The sequence below is a fragment of the Embiotoca jacksoni genome, unplaced genomic scaffold, assembly GCF_022577435.1.
Source record: "Embiotoca jacksoni isolate LCO1_2020_lvr unplaced genomic scaffold, fEmbJac1.0.p SCAF_16, whole genome shotgun sequence".
Taxonomy (NCBI): domain Eukaryota; kingdom Metazoa; phylum Chordata; class Actinopteri; family Embiotocidae; genus Embiotoca; species Embiotoca jacksoni.
The window spans coordinates 130019-148973 of NW_027185296.1; the positions used below are offsets into that span (position 1 = coordinate 130019).

The following is an 18955-nucleotide window of genomic DNA, read 5'->3' on the forward strand; positions in this document are numbered from 1 at the left end:
CAACACAACTTTTCCCTTTAAAAGGCTGCCAGTCGCTGCAAACATTCACAATCCCAGCAACCATGAGAGTGGTTGTGCTTGCCTTGGCTGTGGCCTTTGTGGGTAAATATGATCCTTTTTTGGGGAAAGTGTTTGTCTTTTAATAATGGAGCTTTGACCACTATTTAATAAGAAAATTTAGTAGATTTTGTTTTTGTATATCTTTAATACATGCCTTTCAGATAGTAATTTACAATGAAAAAGCCAGTTGAATGACATTTATCACAGCACACTGGCTTAATCCTCATATAAGAAAGATGAGAGTTACTTGTGCATTTTATAACTTGACTTGACAAGACTCTTATGTCTTTGTTTCATTAGCATTTATCCTTATATATAATTATAATTAAATACAATGTGCAGCAGCCTTGCAGTATTAGTGTATCTAACTGGATTTGTATAACTGGATTAAAAAAAGAAAGACCAATTATAAAGTGCCATTAAATACATTATTTGCTGTGACATTTTCAGTTAATTGTTGAGTAGCATGCTACATTTAAACACCTTCATATTACCAGAGAAAACTGCTTTATCTAATGCAATATTATTTATACCCAAGTAGAAAATACTTTTACAAATCAGAGAACATTATGTAATGCCTTTTTGTGTTTTTTAACACACATGGACTCAGCTGGTTGACTTTAATTATGACCGAAATGCTTGCTGTTTTAATATTAAACTGTGTATGATAATACAGAGTATAATGTAAATTAATATTGTGACCAATTTACTACAAAGAGTTTAAGCCTTTGGAGGAACGATAAGAAAATTGACAAACGATAAAAGAGAAAGCCATTTACAAATCCTACAGATAAATTACTGTACGTTTATAAGAAAAATACAAATTGTCTTGTTTATGGAGCAACAAAGATTTCCAGCCAGATCAAATTCATTTCCAGTGAAACTTTGCCCATCCATCAAGCTCAGTTGTTCATCATTTTTATCTGACTATCTATGTAACCACTTGGTCAAATCAAGGCAATTACAATGTGGTTTGGGCAATCAGTGTAGAGGGAGTGTCCTGTAAGTACTTTTGTGCTTGCTTTTAATTAGGATTTTCTGTAATTTTACATTTTTCCACGTTTTACTTATTGTCTATGCTTTCTCCCTCGAAGGCACTTATACAGCTTTTTTTTTTTAATTTTTTTTTTTTTATCCAAATTCATTAAAAAAAAAAAAACTAAAATGTTCAGAAGTTTATAATATATTTTTACCTTGTGTTTACTGTTTTATTTATCTTATTTATATTCCTTTTCAGCCGGTCAAACTCCATTTGGTAAGTTGAATTCATTGTTGTAATCTGTAAGGACAGTTTAAATTATGCAACATTTACTGCAGCTAAAGTTAAACAAAAGTGAATTATCCCTGTGAAATGCAACATGTTTCATAACTTATCGTTCATGTCATTTCATAAATTACTCATATAGTTTAGGAAGAATATATAATACCTTTGACTGTGTGAAATTGTGTTTACAGCTCCTCAGTTTGCTGCCGGTAAAACCTATGCGTACAAATATGAGGCAATGATCCTGGCCAGTCTGCCTGAGGAGGGTTTGGGAAGAGCCGGACTAAAAATCAGGACCAAAGTTATGATCAGTGCAGCTGCAGGCCAAAACATGTTCATGACGGTAAAGATCAAAATTATGCGCAAGCAAGAAGCATGTTACCTTTGAAAGGCAAACTATCTACAATAAATCTTATTTTCATATTATAGCTTATGAAACCTGAGCTCTATGAGTACAGTGGGATTTGGCCGAACACTTCTTCCATCCTAGCGACCAAGCTGACTTCACTTCTGGCACCTGAGCTTCAGACTCCCATCAAGTTTGAATACTCCAGTGGTGTTGTGGGAAAAGTGTTTGCCCCTGCGAAAGTCTCAACAATGGTGCTGAACATCCACAGAGGTATCCTGAATGTCCTTCAGCTCAACATCAAGAGGACGCAGAATGTCTATGAGATGCAGGAGGTTGGTCAAAGATCATATGGTACTGATTATACAGGAAATCCACAGAGTTGAATCTCCCAACTAAATATGAGCTCTGCTTAACAGGTCGGAACTCAGGGTATGTGCAAGACCACGTATGCCATCACTGAAGATGAAAAGGCTGACCTTATCCATCTGACAAAGACCAGGGACATGAACCACTGTCAAGAAAAGATCATGATGGACATTGGGTTGGCTTACACTGAGAAATGTGACAAGTGTCAGCAAGTAGGTTTAAACCCATTTTGTATCATGCATAAATCTGTGAAAGTTGAATGTTGCATGAACAAGCAACTTTGTGGTGTCTTCACAGGATTCTAAAAACCTGAGAGGTGTCACGGCATACGATTACATCTTGAAGCCCATGGGTACTGGCATTCATATCCGGAATGTAACTGTCAATGAGATAATCAAGTTCTCACCTTTCGCCGAGAAGAACGGAGATGCGCAGATGGAGAGCAGGTAACCCAGTAGATAGGCCTACTTGAAGTGTACAAATAGCAGTATTTGGATTCAACGGAGCTGTAACTTAACCTTTTTTTGCGTTTCTTTTAAGGCAATATTTGGAATTCCTTCATGAGCAAATGGAACCTATGGTAGCCATGCAGGCTGAGTATCTTGACCGTGGATCTCTCAAGTATGAATTCTCCACTGAGCTTCTTCAGACACCAATTCAGCTCGTCAGGATCACCAATGTACAGACCCAGGTATTGTTTCAGACTGCTTTAAACGATTAGTGAAGTCATGAACAAAAACATGTGAATCTATACCCTATGTAATGACATCTCCTTCTTATGTTCTTAGATTATGGAGGTTCTGAATCACCTGGTTACCCACAATACGGAGAGAGTCCATGAGGATGCCCCTCTGAAGTTTTTGGAATTAGTTCAGCTCGTCCGTGCAGCCAAGTACGAAGACCTGGAAAAGGTTTTCACCGACAACATGGAAAGGCCTGCCTACAGGTGACTCTCACTGCTGAAACATTTGACTAACATGGAACAAAAATATGTGTATAGTTTCACTTACTTCCTCTTTGCTTTTTCAGATGGTGGATCTTGGATGCTGTCCCTGCCATTGGAACTACTGCTGCTCTGAGATTCATCAGAGAGAAATACCTGACTGATAAAATTACTATTGCTGAAACAGTCCAGGCTTTCATTGCAGCTTTCCACATGGTGATGGCAGACATTGACGCCCTCAAGCAGATTGAGGTTGGTAAACCCTGAAGCAAGTTAGTCTGTCGGTAATAAGAATGGAGATATGGCACATTTGTTATATTCACACTGTTACAGATCCTGTCAACCAATAGAAAGATACTGGAGAACCCAATTCTGCGTGAGATCATCCTTCTTGGCTACGGTACCATGGTTTTCAAATACTGTGCTGAGAAGCCTGTCTGCCCTGTTGAACACATAAAGGTGATATAACCTTGTTCTTTTCATGTTGCTTCAAAGTCAAGGGGAAATTTATGGATGAGAAAAGGGGATCTTAATGTCTCATTTCTTCCCACAGCCTATCCAGGACCTTCTTGCACAGGCTGCCAGTAAGGCTGAGACTGACGACATCCTCCTGCTGCTGAAGGTTTTGGGAAATGCTGGACAGCCTTCTAGCCTCAAGTCAATCACAAAGCTCTTACCCATACATGGCACTGCAGCTGCACAACTGCCAATGAGAGTCCATGCTGAAGCCATCATGGCCCTGAGGAACATCGCAAAGCAGGCGCCCAGACAGGTAAATCCTCAACATTAAAGACGATTTCAAACCTTTCTAGTTTTCCACACAGAACTCCATACTGAGTTCGCTCTTTCAATTAGGTCCAGGAATTAGCTCTTCAGCTCTACATAGACAAAGCTCTTCACCCAGAGCTCCGTATGCTTGCATGCATCGTGCTGTTTGAGACCAGGCCTTCAATGGGTTTGGTGACACTTGTTGCCAAGGTTGTGAGGAGCGAGAATAATCTACAGGTTGCAAGCTTCTCTTATTCTCACATGAAGTCCCTGACCATGAGCACATACCCTATGCACGCCTCACTGTAAGTGCACTCTCTCATCCCTAATCATCATCAAGTCAATCCACATAAATACATCCATGTTTAGTCAGCTCTCTTATGCTCTCATTGCAGAGCTGCAGCCTGCAACGTCGCCTTAAGAATCATGGGCCTAAAGCTGGGCAGACTGAGCTTACGTTACAGCAGAGCCCTCCATTCAGACATCTACAGCAGTAAGGCCCATGTCATGTCTGGTCTAAGTTACCTCAAGTTTCCTTTTTGCTGTAGCATCAACTCAATGCATTTTACCCCACTCTTTGTCAGATTCCTTGATGGTTGGTGCTGCTGCCAGTGCTTTCTACATCAATGATGCTGCCACACTTCTGCCCAGATCTGTATTGGCTAAGACCAGTGCCTTCATGGCTGGAGGTGCTGCTGATGTTCTGGAGGTAAAGGGAAATGAAAATCTGTCAAAATAGTCAATAACCAATTTGAAAGTTATTGTTTTAACATTGTTAATTTTGTCCTAGATTGGAGTGAAAACCGAGGGCCTTCAGGAGGCTCTTCTGAAAAACCCAGAACTTCTTGACAATGTTGACAGGATTACCAAGATGAGGCGTATCATTAGGACTGTAAGTAACTGGGAGCACCATCAAGTCACAATTACAAGGATATGTTGCCACATGATACAAAAACAGAAGGTGACTGATCAGTTTGTATGTTTGCTCTGTCCACAGCTCACTACTTGGAAGTCTCTGTCCACCTCCAAACCTCTGGCCTCCATCTATGTCAAGTTCTTCGGACAAGAAATTGCCTTTGCAAACGTCAACAAAGAAATGGTTGAGAACATCATTGCGGTATGATTCAAACAACAACCTATCAAACTAATGACCAATTTAGTCATGATTTTGTAAGGAACACTATTTATGATAAACATTTTTACCCTACAGCTTGTCACTGGGCCTGCTGTTCAGGGGCTTGGTAGAGACGCTTTCAAAGCTGTGCTGTATGGAACTTCCCTCCAATTTTCTAGGGCTCTGCTGGCTACTGAGGTGCGGCGTATCATGCCCACTGCAGCTGGTCTTCCAATGGAGCTCAGTCTGTACACTGCTGCTGTGGCTGCTGTGGAAGTTACAGGTGAGTAGAACAAAAACGAAAACAATCACAGTTCAGCTTTTTACATCTTCAACCCATCCCAAGTTTCTATCTTTAACTTATGCCCATCTTAATTGGTAAAAATACATTGACAATATCTTAGAAAGCCTTATGTTTTTGTTTTTTTTAAATCTATATCAAAGACATTCTTTGCAAACTTCTAAAACGAAACCAAAAAAAGGAAAAAAGGAAGTTGGCTTTTAATATAGAACATAAATGATTTAATGGTGTAACCGAGGGCATAATAAGTACTTTGCTAAGAGATGAGCTTTGAGTTTATTTGTTTCCATAGTCAAGGCCAGTGCAAACCCAGCTCTGCCTGAAAACTTCCTTCTCAGTAGCCTTCTGAAGACAAACCTCCAGCTTCAGACTGAGATCAGACCAAGGTAGGCCCAATGTCTGACACTAAAATGCAAAATGTGTGCAAAATATTTCACATCATCATAAAGTGTAACACATAAATGTCCGCTTCTTCTAGTGTTGCTGTGAACACCTTTGCTGTGATGGGGATAAACACTGCCAAATTACAGGCTACCCTGGTATCTAGAGTTAAACTGAACTCCATTCTGCCAGCCAAAATCACTGCAAGACTTGACATCAATGAGGGTCACTTTAAGATCGAAGCTTTTCCTGTTGCTATGCCTGGAAGCATTGTGGCTATGCAGTAAGCCCTTTTAACTAATTGTGTACCCAGAAAATATTAAGCATCACACCACAGATGTATTACCTTTACAGAATATATAATTACATCATTGTTTCTCTTCAACAGAATGGAATCTGTTGCTGTGGTAAGAAATATTGAGGAAGCTTCTGAAAGAATCACTCCCGTCATCCCTGCTAAAATCCTGCAAAACATGTCAAATGGCATGTCTTCTTCTGCTGCTCATAATATGGTAAGTTAAAAACATGGCTTTAGGTACCTACAATAGTGTTTACATTTACAATGTAATTCATATGGCTTTCTTCTTATAGTCACAATCCTCAGAGATCATTCGCCAGGATGTGGAAGCTGCCAAGCCCAAACACAAAAGAGCTCAGTTTAAGAAGAAGTACTGTGTTAAACCTGTTGGTGTTGGACTGAAGGTCTGTCTCAGGTTTGAAACCGGAAATGCTGCTGTCATTAGGGACATTGTCTTGTACAAACTGGCTGGAAGGCACTCTCTTGCTCTCTCTGTCAAACCAAGTAAGCACTGTGACAACAATATATTTGTACATTTTATCGAAACAGTGCTGAAATGAATTATTAATGGTATTTATTAATGATACTTTCAGTTGAAGGCGAAGCCATTGATAGACTGGAGATGGAGGTTCAAGCTGGACCAAAGGCTGCAGAGAAGCTTATTAAACAGATCAACCTAACCGAGGAAGAAATGCAGGAGGGAAGACCAGTCTTGATGAAGCTCAAGCAAATCCTGACTGGTTCAAAGAATGGCACCTCCTCCTCCTCATCCTCCTCCTCTAGCTCCAGCAGCTCTAAATCAAGCAAATCCTCTACTAAATGTCGCAGCAACAGGCACAAGAGCAGCAGCAACAGGCACAAGAGCAGCAGCAGCAGCAGCAGTAGCAGCAGCAGCAGCAGTAGCAGCAGCAGCAGCAGCAGCAGCAGCAGTAGTAGTAGCAGCAGCAGCAGCAGCAGTAGCAGCAGTAGCAGCAGCAGCAGCAGCAGCAGCAGGAGCAGCAGAAGCACCAGGATCAGCCACAGTCATAGCAGCAGCAGCAGAAGCACCAGGATCAGCCACGGTCATAGCAGCAGCAGCCCCAGCCACAGCAGCCGCAGCAGCAGAAGCAGCAAGAGCCAACATCAGACCATGCACATCAGACCCAACACCTCCAGATCGCAGATCAGCAGGTCTGTCAGGTCTAGTGTCGCATCAAGCATCCAGTCCCTCTTCAGTGCTCGTTCAAGTTCTTCTGCTGCCAGCGTTGGTGTGTCAATGGTAAATATCTCAAGATTATTTTGTAACTTTGCAGGGAATAATATTAATGCAATCATGTAGCCAGTATGGGAACTGACAAAAGTATTTCTTCTTAACAGCAGGCGATTTATTTCCACAAGAAACACAATACTAAGGTACATTTGTTTGGTGTTTCATACTTTGACAATATGATGTACAGTTTACATGTGTTCATGTGTCACAATGGTGACTCTGAAACTTAACTTCTCTGTTATTGTTGTAGCCTCGCAACTCTCATTCCAACTCACAAGTTGCTTCCAAAAGCAGAAGTAGTGGCTCAAGCTTTGAGGCCATCTACAACCAGGTGACATTTTTTTCCCCCCCCCCTTTAATCTTACTTTGACTGATTGGTTTATGGGTATACTTATGCAAATTTACCAACACTGTCCACACAGAAAAGATTCCTTGGCAATACAGCGGCTCCTGCCTTTATCGTCATCTTCCGTGGTGTAAGAGCTGATAAGATGCAGGGATACCAACTCACTGCCTACTTGGACAAACCTACCTCCAGAGCTCAGCTTGTACTGGTTGCCTTGGAGGCTGATAACAACTGGAAGCTCTTTGCTGATGGAGTTCTGCTTAGCGAGCACAAAGCCACAGTAAGAAAATGTCTTGCTTTTTATACAAATCTTAAAATAAAAATACCATGACAAGGCTTAAAATCAGCTGACTTATTATCATTTCTACTGTTTCTTCACAGGCTAACATCACCTGGGGGAAAAAATGCAAGATGTATGACACCATAATTACTGCTGAAACTGGTCTTGTTAAATCAAGCCCTGCAGCTCGCCTCAGAATGTCCTGGAACAAAATACCTTCTGCCTTCAAAAGCTTTGCAAAGAAGTACGAAACTTCATACATACTACCTTAACCAACACACATGCAATATACAGACCATGTAAAATGTCTGATATTTGAAATTCTTTTGCAGAATGTGGAAGTCCATCCCAGCAAACATGTTGGCTGACTTGATTCGTGTAAAGGCTAAAAACAGCCCAAAGCAGCTCTCATTCACCATGGTAGCAAAATCTGAAAGGATCCTTGACTTCATTTTGAAGACACCAAAAGTATGAAAAGTCAAATTGTTCTCCCAAATTATGAACTCAGATTTAGGTTTTTGTTTATTCTAACTAAGAATTATTCTGTCTACAGCATACTGTCATTAAAAGGGATTTGTATCTTCCCATCTCTCTGCCACTTGAAATCAACGGTCTCACCCCCTTAAATATGAACTACCTGCTTTCCAGGGCTGACAGAGGTAATGGCTGATATTAATTTTTAAAATTAAATACACTGGCAGTGACTTTTTTCTGTGAGTCAAGGATTAAAGCTGTTTTCTTTGGTTCTTCGCAGCTGTGTGCAGATTGGACGCACAAAAGGACGAAGTGACCACATTCAACGGCATCGAAATAAAGAACGTGATTCCCCAGTTTTGCGAACAGATCATGGCACAGGACGGCACCGATGAGCTGAAATTCATAGTTCTAGTGAAGAAGGATCATGCGAAACAGAACTACGTCAATGTGAAGATTGCAAACATGTAGGTTGTAGGTGCTTAACAAAACAAGGAAGCTCTGGTTTTGATCCACAAGTTGACTAACGAGCGCTTCCATCTCTGCACTTGTAGAGATATTGACATCCACCGAAGAGACAATGATGTGATTGTGAAATTGAACAATGAGGAGATACCCGCCAACAAGCTGCCATACAGGCGTCACTCAGGTTTCAGTACAGCCTTTATCCCGTTAAATCTTTAACATCAGTAACTTAATATTATAAGTGACAATCATGGTGCCAATAAGTTGAAGTTGTGCCTGTTTTGTTATCACACCAACATTTTATTTTATCCTTCAGTCCTGGATTAAGATTTAGTGGTTTTGATGAAGTTTTAATATCATGAAACTGGTCTTTTGTTTTACAGATAATATCCTGATCTCCAGAAACCAAACAGGAATCTTTGTACAGGCACCTGACAAGGGTCTTGAGGAAGTCTACTTTGACGGCAACACAGTTGTGGTAAAAGCAATACTAAACTATGGATCATTGCATTGAATAGAGACTTAAAACTGTGGCCTCAGATAAAGAAAAAGGCAAAGAGAGCAGACTGTTTTGATAAATTTGACAACTTCAGCCTACCTTGTGTTTTGCAATGTGTCATCTTTTCTTCAATGTAGGTACAAGTTGTAGACTGGATGAAGGGAAAGATGGCTGGAATCTGTGGAAAGGCTGATGGAGAGAGAAGACAGGAGTTCCGTACACCCAATGGACGTGTGATCAAGAACGCAGTCAGCTTCACTCATTCCTGGGTTCTGCCAGCTCAGAGCTGCAAGGAAAACAATGGTAAGACACAAAGACCATTGTGGAAATCACTTTTACAGAGATTTTTTTTTTTTCAGATAAATGCCCTTCCCTCTTTTCCACTGTCATCCAACATAATGGTGATGTTGGTGTTGGACTGAGTACCTGTCTCAACTTGTAAGTCTTTTAAACATGTAAAGATGCACTCAGTCCATCAGAACCTCACATATCAACACTGTTCTCTTACAGAGTGCCGTATGAAGCATGAGTCTGTGCAGCTGGAGAAGCATGTTCAGGGCACCAGATGCTTCTCTGTTGAGCCTGTGCTGCGTTGTCTGCCTGGTTGCTTCCCTGTGAAAACCACCGGTGTCCACGTTGGCTTCCAATGCCTGCCCGTTGGTGAGTAAAAAAGCCCCAAAAAATGCCCAGCATGTTAAAGCCATAGATCATGAAAGTGTGGAGAAAAATACACAGTTCCTGATTCCTCTTCTTTCCTTCACTTGTGCAGATGCTAGCCAGGATGCCCTTGACAGCATGAGCATCTACGAAAGGAGCATTGACCTGAGGGAAACTGTAGAGGCTCACATTGCCTGCAGCTGCACGGCTCAGTGCGCTTAACAATGCTGTCCTATGTCAGTCAATTACATCATGTGTTTGTTGTCAATAAAATTGTAAATAAACTCCATCTCAAAACTACTTTATTGCACTGAATTGTTTATTATGGTGGGGTTGATTTGGAAGCTTGCCTGTATTTAATAAGAAAATGCTTAGTGTGGCAGACTACAGTCATAACTGGTCTTATGAGCAAGATCAATATGAAGTTAGAAGTGAAGCTGAATACAAACAATCCTCGCAACACTCATATAGATCCATGTTGAAAGCAGCTTTCTGTAGACAGTGTGTTCAGTGCAATACCTTAAGACTGTATCGATGGACTTTCACAATCCCACAAAAAAATGCCCAGAATATATATAGTATAGTATATATCTGGTATAGTATATAGTATATATCTCTGTCTACATATAGTGACAGAGATATTGATCAGTATCTATATTGGCCACAATGTAGGACAGTCCAACTCCAAAATATTTAAGAGCACGTCGATATTGACATAGACAAGGTATTTTATTATGGACAATTTACCTCTTCAATATATACTCCCATTGAATTGGTACCGCAACGCAGTTTCTCCTTTTTGGTGGACGTTTTTGTGAGGGAACTGCCAGGACAGGCCGTACTGTTGAAAATCATTAACTCTTTCCAACAGATGCCAATATAAGTCAAATGAGAAGAAACGACTTGTGTTTATGAACGTATAATGAATTATTAGAGAATATAAAATTTCCTAGAACACATCATCAGGGAGACCATAAGTCTGTGGTATCTAATGGCTATCTTTAAATAGAAAGCCATCACATGACAAACATAAAAATAAAAAAAAAATGTTGACAAGAGTACATTCATATTAACATCACAGTGGTCTAACCACAGTATGTACTACCCATAATGTGAGTTGAGTTCGATTTTACAGCCTCTCTTATTATTCAACAGCAACATCCTACACCATCCGCTACAAAGCTAACAACATTTAAAGTAATGTTAATCAGTCACATTTTGATATTCAAAAATACTTCAATTATACTATTATTTTACCCAGTCTCTTATTGCGTTGGGAGAAACAGCACCATTCTAAAACATTCTAAAACGCTGTGACAGCTGACAAGTTTAAAATACCTTGAAAAGCTGTGACACAGATGTCAACATTTAGGCAACATAACACAACCGATAAGTAGAACAGAGCAACATCTCATCACCAGTACATATGATTTTCTGCTGCACATCAGCATTGACAAAACCTACTATCCCCAGACTGAGATGTTAAACATACATAACTACCAAAGCAAGAATTACAGAACCACATAGATAAATAAATAAATAAATAAATAAATAAATAAATAAATAAATAAATAAATAAATGTACCACATACTCTAAAAGTTAAATAATAAGCAAAGAAAAGAAGAAGAAACAATTAAATAATTCTCTGAGTCACACCAGTGGCTTACCAGAACTCTTGTTTGGCTTCCACTGTTATACATTTTATAGTCTATCTTCAGGTTTTTGGCCCCTGATGTATTTCTAAAATAACACAAATCCTTCATAATTGATGGACGTTAGCAATGATTCGGATTCAAACAATGAAGGTTTTTGGCTTCATATAGAGCTGTTCTTTTCCTGTGTGAGTGTGTGGCTGCTGTTGTCTTTGCCGTCTTTCCACTGAATGCGCTGGACTGGAAAGTTTCCACAAAAGAAACTTGATTCTTCAACATGTTCCGTCTTTCTCTTTGGTTTTGTTGAGCTGGAAACAAGAGTTTACAGACAACGCGGGATGAACCACAACTGCATTGAGGGTACATTAAGTCAGTATTTTTAGGATTTCGGAAGTCACAGAGTGAATGAAGACACTGTACCTGTTTTCTGGGATAAGGCAAAGTGAGCGATACAGGTCAGCTGTGGAAGGAGATGTGAGCGGAGCACATCTGGGTGTGAGGGAACTCGTGTCTGAATGACATTGGATGAGCTTCTCTGGAGTCAGCGCTGCACTTGCCTCCGTTTCAGTTGCTAAGATCAGATAAGATCAGGATTTATTGATCTCTATCAATAAAACAACAAAGACACCGCTGGGAAAAAGACATTTAAACACTGCTTTCGACTTACTTTTGAATATTTCTACGACACATTCATCCAAACAAACAAAGGTTCTGTTTACAAAAGGTAAACTAAAGTCCTTGGGGCTCATGTCCTTTATTTAATGCAGTTGTTTGAAACAGTTCAGTCTGTTTCTAGACATCTGCACCTAGCATCACAGTATAACAAGGTTATGACAAATGAAGACATTGTTCAGTCGATCAGTAACCTATTATTACCACTGCAATTCAGTTTGCTAACTACCATTACTATTCAACACTTTTGAAGATTCTAATATTTAGAAACACTTCATTTAAAGCCTTGTCGTCAAAGCCAAAATCAAAGTCATAACCATCTCAATAATGGTTATGTGTCCCCCTGCTGAGGGAACTTGGTCATATCACTAAAGGAATAGAGAAGAAACAGACACTCACATATAAAAAAGGCACTTGTAGACTTTGACAACAGGGGTTTCTTTGCGTCTGTAAATGGACTCATGTTTAAAAACTGGTGTTTGAGCCATGTTGCACGATCCTCCTCGAAGCTCTTCCTCTGCAAGTTAAACCAAAAACAAGTCATTTCAAAAACAATCTAACCACCTAGTCCGTCATTTTGGCCCATAACTTCCATAAATTATATTCTAAACAGAAGTTTGATTTTAATCACCTCATGGCTCAGTCTGATGGCTGCTTCTGTGAAGTTCCTCCTCTCCCTCTCGAAGATCTTCCTCTGTTCTTCCAGGGTCTTCCACTCCTCCCCGAGACGCTCCTTCCCCTGCAGCATGTAGCAGTTGCTCAGCAGGGATGCAGTCTCTTCATCACATGGAGAGCTTATCTGCTGCTACGAGAATAGAAACAACAGGCATGGTGAGGGTCAGCCACAAAGTAGTTGTAGAACCTTTATGTACTCGAAGTAAAATCTCTCTCATGCTACAAACTAGGCAGGTTTCAAATCCAGCGTTCAGCCTAGATTAACATTAGAAGGAGCAGACATCTCAGAATCCGTTTTTTGGTCATGTTGAATAACACAGCGGACACGTGCAAATTAAAGCTACTCCTTGAAGTATGTAAAAAGACATCATTATGTCTCAATACATCAATATGGTACTTTGTCTCAGCAATGTCAATTGAGTCTTACCTGCAGGAGCTGCTGTTGAGTTTGAATGAAGTCTTTGCACTGCAGGATCTCCAGCTTTAGTCTGTCCATCTCTTCCTCATGAGTCTCTCGTGGAACAATATCAGGGTTTTGACTCTCACCCATCTGAGCCAAAGATACTGAACAAAGAAAAAAAAAAAATCAGTTATGTGTTCATGCATCTTTTACATATCGAGTTTAACGGTAAGTAATGATCTGGTCTGGAACGTCCAAAATCACTCCAGTCATTCACTCCCCACACTGGATAACGGACACTCATTGTTTCACTCAACAGCGGGCAGTAGAATACCACTTTGGACACTCGTCTTGTGTCATCGCTGTCAGTTGCTAAGTGACACAATGGTCATTTTTGTGTCTATAAAATATGATGTAGTGTATTGAGGGATTGTAGGCAGCAAGCAGCGCACATGCTTTGTCATGACTACCTTGGCTGTCCAGTCTTTCAACGTGGCTCTTGAGTTTCCTCCACTGGAGGCGAATGCTGTTGGTCAGTTTCTCGCGGGCGTGAACGCAATACAGCTCGACGCTTTCCTTACTGGAATCAAACGCGTCTTCGTCTTCGTCCTCTGAGGCAGCCTGAAATGAGGATGAAAATTTTTTGCAATCTATACGTAGTTCATCTGGAAAACACGTCTAAAAGCCTAGGTAACAGGCATTAGGACGAGAATATGCTGTTGTTCTAATTGTGACATTTCTTATATGGTTATTATATTTGTCTACTTAATCAGCTGCTTAGTAATATTTTTTTTTTTAGCTGTTTCCATTCAATTTGGATGAGAAAATATTAGAAGGTAAAAGTTTTTTTAACAAATGTACAATATCTAAATGCATTGTATTAGTTTGTAGATTTCATTTATTTAAACTGAAGGCAACAAAGTGAGAGCAGTGTAAAGAGCTTCTCTGCAACTGTGTTGTGAATGTTAAGAAAGAAAAAAGACAACTTGACCAACCTGAACGCCGCCGTGTTCGTGTCTGTCGCCTTTCAGAGATGCTTTTCTTGAACTCAGAATGGACATCATGTCTTTTTTAATGTGCTGCAGCACTTTACTCAGCTCTGCATTTTCCAGGACAAGCTCCCTCTGTCGGGTGTCATAGTCACTCAGCAGAGACTTATACATCTCCCCCTCATGCCTGAGGAGGAAAAACACAAACGTCTGTTTTAATTGATTAAATACAAAGATAGAGTCAGTTACAGTCCCATTTCTTCAGAATAAAAGTAATGTAGCTGCCAGGACCACCCAACGGTGCCAGCTAACGACCAAAGTTGATTCTGCTAAAAATTTAAATTGTGTCACCGAGAAAACTGACAAAGGAGCCGATGTGCTACGTATTTGAGATTCCAGAGTTGGGCAATTTAAGTACTTTCTCTGATTTGATGCTGTTTCTTTCTCCTGTATCCCAGCAGGTTTTTTATTTAGAAGAACAAAGTACACAGAGCTGTATTGACAAGATAAAAAGCCAAAGAAGTGAACTTACTTTGCCTCTGTCTTTTCAGTTTTCCAAAGGCTTCTCTTTCCATCAGCTCTCCCAATGTTGTTCAATACATCAATGGCTGGAAAGCAAGAAAAGCAAATGTAGAAAATAAAACAGCTCAAAACATGTCCATTTTCTCCATTACAAATAAGAAGTTGTTTTAACTTCAAAATGTTAGATATTGGTGAAAAGAATCAGGCAGAGGACAGTTTCTATTGTACCTTGTTTTTTCTCCTTTTTGTCAACTAGAAGTTGATTTAATCGCTCCTTCAGTTTATTAAATTCTCTTTCCTTCCTTTTCATCTCATGATTGTACTGAGTGGCTCGGCTTGCAATTATGTTCTGAAGTTTTTGCACCTGGTGAGGGGGAAATAAAACGAGTTGTTACATGCTCATATATATCTGAATCCACGGCCAAAGACCTGCACATGGATGCATTCCACATTTGGTCTGTGGCAGTAACCTGACAAAGTACCTCTTCTTTAACATTTTTCAGGCAGTTCTGCAAAGTCTTGACTTTCAGCTGTAGCTGTCGTTCTCTCTCAAGAAGCCCTGTGTTTTCTCTTTTAGACTGTTCAAGCTGCTCCTACAAAAAAAAAAAAAAAACAGTGACTAAAAGATAATACAGTAGGAGTTATCAGCAAAACCTTTTGCTGAACGCAACATAATAAAATGCAATTTTATAATGTTGAGTTAATTTTTAGAAGTGACAGGAGGAAAACTCAAGAAATCAAGGAAATGGGGCAAATATTATTTTAGTATTGGTTGCATGTTAATTATCATCCCTGCACCATCCGGCATCCGTTCAGCACTGGTAAGTTGTATTACAATAAACGGTGTTAACATGTGATTTTTTTTAATTTAATTAAATACACTATTAATAACAGAGGATTCATGAGGTTAGTTGCTGTACCTTTAGACGAGTGGTGGTGAGCTGCAGGAAGTCCAGATTGCTGTTAGACTTGACCTGCTCCACTTCCATGTTTTCCAAAGTTCTGAGGCCCCGGCGGTGCAACTGAATCAGGTCATACATGCAATTTAGCACGTGCACAATATTCAGCTCGGAGCTGCCAACGGACTCGGTCCAAACTGGGAGAAGGCCAAAAGATGACACCTCCTGTGAGCGGAGAGTAGAGGAAGAAAAGGATAAGGAGGACAGGAAGTTTTCTCTGCAACTCTTTGCACAGTCCCAGAAAAGTGCCTGAAAACAAGTTGTCTCCTCAGGTTTTTATAAAGATTATTTATGATGATGTTTAGGCTTCTTTCAACAGAAAAATGTTTTACCAGCCAAACCCAGAAGCTATATATTCTGTAACCTGTACATCTGTACATTTCATTATAGTGCATTAGTCTAAAAAGCACATGCATGTACAACAACTAAAACTATAACAGAGATAATGTAAGGCTACCAACCTGATTGATGTGTGCCAGACATTCCTGCACATTGTGCTCTGCACAGAAGGTACCGAGCATGTGGGAATTTCTGTTCAGTGGCAGCGACGGCGGGCTAAACTGCCTCAAGGGGGATGTTCTACATTCATCAGAGCTGCTGCAAATGTCCTTGACTTGTGGGGGGAAAAAAAGTCTGTCAAACATATACAGTGAATTACCCTATGCTAATCTAATGTTAGACAAGAAAAGGAGCATCATTCATCAAAGTAAAATGTTTAAGGAATCGAAGTTGCTCTTGGTACAAAAACTAAGAATAGCATTTATCTGTCATTTGTATGAATTAAACCTGTTCTATAAACAATGTTTGATACAAGACACTGGATAAAGGGCAGAGGAACGCACAGTATTCACAACTGAAGGCCGAAAGCTGCAGTACTGTACTGCAGTTAATCTGACTGACGACGATGCCAACAAAAAGACATAGCACATATTACCTGGTCTTCAAAGATGTCAAAATCTAAACTCACCCAGGGAAGACTCTGGCATTGTTGCAGTCCAGCCTTCCAGCTATGTGTCTGGATCATCTACCGCATGTGCAGGATACACAAAGTTCGGCACAAAATCCACCTACGCAGTCTGCTCCTGAAATAGACGATGAGATTAGCAGCGGCCGTTCAACACTGACGGGATTACAAGGTATTGGTAGTACACGTGCAGTGGAGAGAGATGGAAACTCGCAGCAACCTAAATGACTGACCTCGAGGACAACAGATCCTCGAAATTCACTTGCTGGCACCCAGCTGGACAGTGAACAGCCATCCCGTTAGATTATTTCAAACCCTATATCATAATATGGCATTTTTAAAGAGTCTTTTATAAAAATTTAATATGATTGTTGATGTTGCTGTTGTTGTCACTGCAGGCTGAGTATGTAACAGGTTACAGGTTGAGACCAGGCTGCCATCTTATCTCAATGCTCTTACCAACTGATCAGACTAATCCCAGACGGGCAACATGCTGATTTGTCTCCAGAGACACAAAACCAAAAACATAGACCAAAACTGTCCTTCTCCTGTCAGCAAAATGCTTGTGATTTTAACAAATAGATACACTGTACACTGATACTACTTATAAGGAAGAGCATCACTTATAGCATCTCATTTTAGGACAAGTGCTACCAAAGTCTGAGAATCGCAAATAAAAAAAAAAAAAAATTTTATCTTGTGAAGACCATTTCAAAAACTTTAAGATATTTTTCATACATTTTAGAGAGTGTGTGACTTATTAATCCAGGGAACCTTTCAGTGATACTTAATCAGTCTAGCAAGACAGATGGCAAGCCTACAGCTACAAAGCCTGACGAGCCTAGACCCGGCTTAGCTTCTCTATAAGCTTTGTTTTACTAATGTTTATGACAGAGTGGATTTTTACAAACATTTTGATGATAATAGTCCAAAGTTATGTGAAAATGCATAATTATTAGTCAAATAAGTGCCCACCACCCCCTACAACTCCTAACCCCTCCAGAAACCAGGGAAAACCCTGAATTTGTAATATAACAAGATTTTAAAGTAAATACAACACTTTGTTAAAGATTAAACCTGTGGTTTCCAGCTGTTTTGTCTTCTGATGCTTCCAAAAACCTGTGCGTACTCGGGGGTCACATTTCAGATGTCTATGAGTTGTTAACAAGTGATTTTTTTTCCATCTGCACTTCTCACGGTTTCATTTCAATAAATGTTCAAAAATCCGATATCTCACCAAACATTGTGGCGGCCCCTCAAATTGATCTGCTGTCCCTGTTTCTAAGGTATAAGGTAGAACTAGCTCCACCTGGAGCAGCTATAACAGTAACATGCTGCTGACACACCGATGCTTCATTATTAATAATCCAATGATGTCATATACAAAATGATATGATGCTTTTACTCTGAAACATTGACTGCATTTTGCAGATTTTTCATAGAGGACCTTTACTAGTAATGGAATATTTTTTAGCATTGCTGTACTGGTACTCAAATAAATGGATCTGAATACTTCTTCCACCACTGTAAAGCAACCCCTCTCCATTTCAACACAAACTGAACAGCATGCCTTTATGAGTTATAGATATTTAAAGTGCTGATATTTACTAGGTTTATCAAAAACACTGGGAACAAAACCGAGAAAAAAAATAAGTCACATGTGACAGCTTCCCCTGACAAGTGAGAGCAGCAATAATGTGTCTTTAAAATGTGCTCACACATATCTCAACAAGTCTGGCATTGCTGGAGGAGGTTGTAAAAACACAAAAGCTTGCTGTCACACTACTTTAACTTGCGTTTATTTGAACTGTACTGCAACGCTAAGCTCCACTCAGACTCAGTAACCTTGGGATGCAAATTATTTTGTGGATTTTAATGATGAAATAAAAAGAAAGCAAAGGTTATGCAGGTCTTTTAGTCCGCAGTAACGACTGTCACCCACCGAGTGCGCCCACCTTCAAACATCCTGACATCGACGCCGTATGGCTGCCGGCTATCCCGGACAAACAGCCTCAGTAGTAACGACAGCAGACGTTTAAAAACTTGACTTTATAAAGAAATAAATAAGAAAATGGTTGGAGTACTTACTTGTTGCAGCAACTCGTCATGTATTTCCCGACTGCAGGTGGCCGCAGGACGAGCTCCTTAAGCCATGTCGGTTCGACTGACAGTACACAGCACTGTAGGCACACTAAACAGAGCTGTAATTGGTCCACTCGTTGTCTAGCAACCAAACACGGCTCAATGTGATTGGCTGTTGCCAGTAAGACACTTCAAGTGTTAAAAACGGCGATTAATATTTAAAAT

At 40.0% G+C, this 18955-nt stretch overlaps 2 protein-coding genes across 2 annotated transcripts; one reads left to right on the forward strand and one right to left on the reverse strand.

The window, feature by feature from the left end:
• Positions 1-62: 62 nt before the first annotated feature.
• Positions 63-10114, forward strand: LOC138198549 (vitellogenin-1-like). Its single transcript, XM_069149998.1, has 34 exons — positions 63-102; positions 1298-1315; positions 1516-1667; positions 1754-2005; positions 2090-2251; positions 2337-2485; positions 2580-2730; positions 2828-2985; positions 3069-3234; positions 3316-3441; positions 3536-3754; positions 3838-4055; positions 4146-4243; positions 4335-4459; positions 4541-4642; positions 4748-4867; positions 4961-5147; positions 5458-5551; positions 5644-5829; positions 5935-6058; positions 6138-6348; positions 6438-7102; positions 7201-7236; positions 7344-7424; positions 7516-7719; positions 7821-7963; positions 8052-8187; positions 8273-8378; positions 8474-8660; positions 8748-8842; positions 9042-9136; positions 9295-9460; positions 9668-9817; positions 9927-10114. The coding sequence occupies exons 1-34, from the start codon at positions 63-65 to the stop codon at positions 10034-10036; spliced, it is 5232 nt and encodes a 1743-aa protein (XP_069006099.1). The 3' UTR covers positions 10037-10114.
• Positions 10115-10717: 603 nt separating this feature from the next.
• Positions 10718-18818, reverse strand: LOC138198550 (afadin- and alpha-actinin-binding protein-like). Its single transcript, XM_069149999.1, has 14 exons — positions 18737-18818; positions 16652-16766; positions 16146-16297; positions 15646-15849; positions 15208-15318; positions 14954-15089; positions 14736-14811; positions 14210-14390; positions 13685-13835; positions 13242-13378; positions 12771-12944; positions 12539-12656; positions 11888-12038; positions 10718-11775 (listed from the first exon to the last, which is right to left on the reverse strand). Exons 2-14 carry the CDS (start codon positions 16668-16670, stop codon positions 11631-11633), a joined length of 1755 nt encoding a protein of 584 aa, XP_069006100.1. The 5' UTR covers positions 16671-16766; positions 18737-18818; the 3' UTR covers positions 10718-11630.
• Between the last annotated feature and the right edge of the window lie 137 nt (positions 18819-18955).